The sequence below is a fragment of the Dipodomys ordii genome, unplaced genomic scaffold, assembly GCF_000151885.1.
Source record: "Dipodomys ordii isolate 6190 unplaced genomic scaffold, Dord_2.0 Scaffold187, whole genome shotgun sequence".
NCBI lineage: Eukaryota > Metazoa > Chordata > Mammalia > Rodentia > Heteromyidae > Dipodomys > Dipodomys ordii.
This window is the reverse complement of record NW_012267403.1, coordinates 3,045,743-3,050,914: the sequence shown is the minus strand read 5'-3', so window position 1 is coordinate 3,050,914 and position 5,172 is coordinate 3,045,743. Positions and strand designations below refer to the sequence as shown.

The 5,172-nt window shown below is 41.5% G+C and overlaps 1 protein-coding gene across 1 annotated transcript in view; it reads left to right on the top strand.

Moving 5' to 3' along the window:
• Positions 1-4,512, top strand: part of Eda2r (ectodysplasin A2 receptor) — a 37,908-nt gene extending 33,396 nt beyond the window's left edge. Inside the window, exons 7-8 of the mRNA XM_013034302.1 lie at positions 1,940-2,324; positions 4,463-4,512. Coding sequence (XP_012889756.1) covers positions 1,940-2,316 — 377 coding nt within the window. The 3' untranslated portion in view covers positions 2,317-2,324; positions 4,463-4,512. The remainder of the gene's footprint in view (positions 1-1,939; positions 2,325-4,462) is intronic.
• Positions 4,513-5,172: the final 660 nt, after the last annotated feature.

The following is a 5,172-nucleotide window of genomic DNA, read 5'->3' as shown; positions in this document are numbered from 1 at the left end:
TTCTTTCTTTCTTTCTTTCTTTCTTTCTTTCTTTCTTTCTTTCTTTCTTTCTTTCTTTCTTTCTGTTTCTCTCTTTCTTTTTTCTTTCTTTTTCCTTTCTTCCTTTTTTCTCTCTTTCTTTTTCTCCCTCCCTATCTCCCTCTCTGTTCTTCCCTCCCTCTCCCTCTCCCTCCCCCTCTCCCTCTTCCTCCCTCCCCCTCTCTCACTTTCTTTGTATGTATGCCAATACTGGGGCTTGAACTCAGAATGTTTCTCTCACTTGACTTTTTTGCTCAAGGCTTGAGCCACTTGAGCCATAGCTCTACTTCTGGCTAGTTAATTGGAGATAGGTATCTCTTGGACTTTTCTGCTCTGGCGGGCTTTAAACCATTATCCTCCTTTCTCAGCCTCCTGTCTTTTGGCAAGGTCAATTTTTTCTTGAAGTCCATTTCTAGAGGACAACAATGATTTTTTTTCATAGCTTTTTAAAAATTTTCAGTAGTGGGGCTTGAATTTTGGACCTGAACACTGTTCTTCAGCTCTTCAGCTCATGGTGAGTACTCTACCACTTGAGCCACAGCATCACTTCTGGTTTTCTGGTGGTTAACTGGAGATAAGAGTCTCACCTGGGCTAGCATTGAACAGTGATTCTCAGATCTCAGACTCCTGAGTAGCTAGGATTATAGGCGTGAGCCACTGGCGCCCAACAACAATGATATTTTTTACTCATGGTAAAAAATGATGACTTTTTTTCCCAGATTTAAGATATTGTAGATTTTTTTAAATTGTGAAAATACTTTACAGAGGGGTTACAATTACATGGGCAAGATAATGAGTACATTTCTTATCAAGCATTGTTGCCTTCTCCTTTGTTTCCCCTACCCATCCCTTCCCATCTCCCACCCCCACTCCCCCAGCCCCCTCCACCCCCATGCCTCATCCGTTTAATACTCAATACTTGCTTACTTCCTTTTGGTTTATTTTTCCTTTTAAGAACATGTGATTGGGCTGGGAAGGTAGCTCAGTAATAGAGCACTTGCCTTGCACGCCTGAGGCCCTGGGTTCGATTCCTCAGCACCACATAATCAAAAAGAAAAAAAGCCGGAAGTGGCGCTGTGGCTCAAGTGTTAGAGTGCTAGCCTTGAGCTGAAGAGCTGAGCGACAGCGCCCAGGCCCAGAGTTCAGGCCCCATGACCGGACCCCCCCCCAAAAAAAAAGAACCTGTGATTATGTTGGACTCATCTGAGAACTCCAGAACAATCTTCCATAACTTTAATTGGATCTTCAGAATCCATTGAACCTTATAATATAGCCTCCACAAAATAACACCAGGGAATGAAGATCATGATGGGGAGGCCAATGTCAAAACCTGCTTTTTACACAGCAGTGTGTGTGTGTGTGTGTGTGTGTGTGTGTGCACGTGTGCGTGTGCATGCGTGTGCATGCGCATGTATGTGTGCATGCACACACACACACACACACACACACGCACGCACGCACGCCCATGCTGGTACTGGGGCTTGAACTTTCATTTAGCTTTTTCACTTGAGGCTAGGGCTCTACCACTTGATCTACACCTCTACTTCAGCTTTTGGGTGGTTAATTAGAGATGAATCTCACAGGTTTGATTTCCTGGGCTTCAAATTCTGATCCTTTGATCTCAGCTTCCTAAGTAGCTAGGATTGTAGGTTTGAGCCACTGGCACCTGGTTTAAGCATTTCCTTTACTCTGAAGAAATTGTTTTCCCTAATTCAGAAATAAATAGCTTCAATCTACTATGCAATTGAAATACTTTGCACCATAAATTAGTGCTAGATAGTCTGGGAGTCCAGTGCTCCCAAAGGAGGGGAGTGGCACACTGTCTTCCATTCTTATTCCCCATTTTGTGTGAGAACCAATGCTCTGCTAAAAAGAAACTCTACTTCTGGGTAAAGCTGTTGCATTCTGCTTTGACTTCCAGGAAATTCATTGCACTTTGAGGGTGACAAGATAGTGGAGGAGGAATCTCAGTTTCCCGTGCCACCTGGCCAAGAGATCAACCCCAAGTCCCCAATGAATAGGAGCATCTTTGAAACCCAACCATTTAAGCCCATCTTGGATGATGACTCCAGCTCTACCAGTGGCTTCCCTACACAAGAGTCCTTTACCATGCCTTCCTGTGCTTCAGAGAGCCATTCCCACTGGGTCCACATCCCCATTGAATGCACAGAGCTGGACCTACAAAAGTTTTCTGGCTTTGCCTCCTATACTAGTACTGATACCTTGGATGGAAACACTAGTGGAAGCTCTGGAGAGCAGGTGGGGCTGAATGTGCCCCTTGGAGTGTGCAGCCTTTAACTACTGAGGTAAGCTGGAAAGATGGAGCAGAAGGCTGAGAAATTAGAGCCCACTTATTCTCAAGCAATTTCCCTTCTCTAATTCTATTGTTCAGTAGTCAAACAGTGGAAGAACAGCAACAAATTAGGAACCTTGATGGGGAGAGGGATGACAGCGGTGATAACAATCTTTTGAGCCAATCAGACATCAGACTTCTGAGCCTACAATTATCAGGGAACTGGTCAGGTTGCTAGGACATCAGTCTCTTCCTCTTGGCCTTCTGTAAGCTTTCTCAGGGCTCTACTGTCTTATAGTCACATTCACTTATTTCTTCTCTATACAACCAACATAGCATAGTAGAAAAAATATATAATGCTTGTCTTTTGGCAACCATATATTTCATATCAAGCTCCACTGTCTAATAATTTTATGACCCTTGTGTAAATACTTTCTCCTCTGTGAAAAGAAGAAAATATTTCCAAACGTTGATGGCTCATGCCCACAATCCTAGTTACCCAGTCGGCTTAGATCTGAGGAATACAGTTCAAAGCCAGCCCAGGTAGGAAAGCCTGTGAGACTTTATTTCCAATAAACTACAAGGAAAGAGAGAGACAGAGACAGAGATAGAGACAGAGACAGAGCGTCAGAAGCAGAGCTGTGGTTCAAGTGGTGGAACACTAGCCTTGAACAAAAGAACCTCAGGGATAGTGCTCAGGCCCTGAGTTCAAATCCCAGGACTAGCACAAAAATAAAAATGTAGAAACTACTACCCACTTCATAAGTTATTATTAAAAATTGATTACTGGAGTGTGCCACCATGATCAACTGGATTAAAAATATGATATGATAATGCCTTTTTACATATTGTGATGCATTTGAGACATTTAAGTCTTGTTCATTTTTCTTTTTCTCCCCTTTCATGGGCACAATTTATACATCATCCTATATTTATCTCATCCTACATTTATCTCACCATTAGAACCTCATGACTTTGTGGTCAATAGGCCAGGGTATGTTAGCTTCTTTCACAGAGGCAGCAACTGAGGCACAGAGAGGATAAGTGATTTTCTTTAAGTCATAGAACAATTCAGTGGCAGAACTAGGTGAGAGCCCAGGGTTAGAGGCTATATCACAGAGCTCATCCAACTCCACTACTGCAGTTATAATCAATGATACTTTCTGAAATACTGAAATAAGAAGCCAGATAGTGGTAAGATTGTTAATTTTCTGCTCATCTGTTTTTACCACTCACTTCCATTCTTCAGCTGACATTACCAGATCTCCCATGACTTTCTCCTTCCTATATGTTACCTAGAAATTGGAGCAATGTATATTTAGAGGCCACAACTATTTTCACATCAGTACAAATATAGGCCTTCAGGTTCATTTAGTGTGCTCTTCTTACTAAGGTCTTTAATCCATGCTTTGAGTATCCCTTATACAAAATGGTTTGGACTGCAAGCATTTCAGAATTTTCTTTATTTTGGAATATTTGTATATTCATAATGAGATATTTTGGAGATGGGAATGAAACCTAACTCCAAATTCATCTATTTCATGTACACATTGCATACATAGCATGCAGGTAATGTTATATGATATTTTTAGTGTGCCTACATGTGGGCTTTGGCTGGACACATGAGATCAGCTGTGGAATTTTTCATCTGTGTACTGCTGTTTCTCAAAAGGTTTGGATTTTGTAGAATTTTTGTATTGGGATTTTATTAGATTAGAGATGCTCAACCTATTTTCCCACCAAGATTTTGTGTAGTTCAGCCATGACTGTGAGATTGGGGTTTCATAAAAAAGAAAAAAAATCCATTTCCCTGTAGTACCCATTTGTGGGTTCTAGCTATGTTCTTTCGGCCACATAGACCTTATCTGATTCATCTACCTTGTGATAATCCTACAGAAGCCTGAAGATACCTCTTCCGTCTGGATGGTACCACTTTAGGTTTCTCCAAAGTATATGAGCTTAGAACCCAGTTTCATATAAAAAATATTCTCAAGTGTAGAGAAGGATAGAATTGTCATCTCTCTACCTAAGTAATAGATTTCTATTATTGTATTCCAAATCATTTATTTAACCCATAATTTTGGAGGATAGAGAATAGGGAGGTACTAAGATTCCCTCACATGTTTCTAACTTGTTCTTTTCCTTCCCTAGGTCTGTTGTGCTCCTGAGAGTATTGGCCAGTCATGCTCTCTTGACTTTCCTGCCTGGTTACTATACCATAATAGCAGCAAAGACTTGGGATATGGTGCCTACAACTTAAAGTACTCAACTAATGGTTCTTATACTACCCATTCCAACCAGAGAATTATTCTGCACCATTTCCCCAAGGCTGACCTACAGTATTTCTTGCATCCTTGTTCTATCCTGGAAAGCCAGATGCTCCACCCATAACACTACTGGACCTGTTCCTAGTTCAAACTGATAAGAGATAAGAGGAGAGGGTAGGACAATGAATGAGTTATGAACTTTCTGCCTATATTTTTGATCAAGTAGGCCCGAAAGAAGGCCTTTGAGAACTCTCTTGGCTCACATAGACCACTTTAGGGACAAAATGAAACTCTTTTCCTTTGCGCTTCTCCTCCTTGCCTTTTCAGTATGTGCACATGTGTGTGTATACACACACACACACACACACTCTTGGAGGAGGCCGAATACTTTGATTCTCCAACTCGTGTCTAAGACTTAAGTAGCTGTGACAACAACACTGAAGCTAGCACATTTATCAGGCCTTCTTCCTCACAAATAGGCCTCTACTGCTGTTGAGTGGGGATCAGTGGCTTTTTGGATTTAAAAATATCTTTCCTGAAATTCCTTTCATTTTGATACCTCTTATACTCTTGCCTCTTTGGTCCCATCCTGAA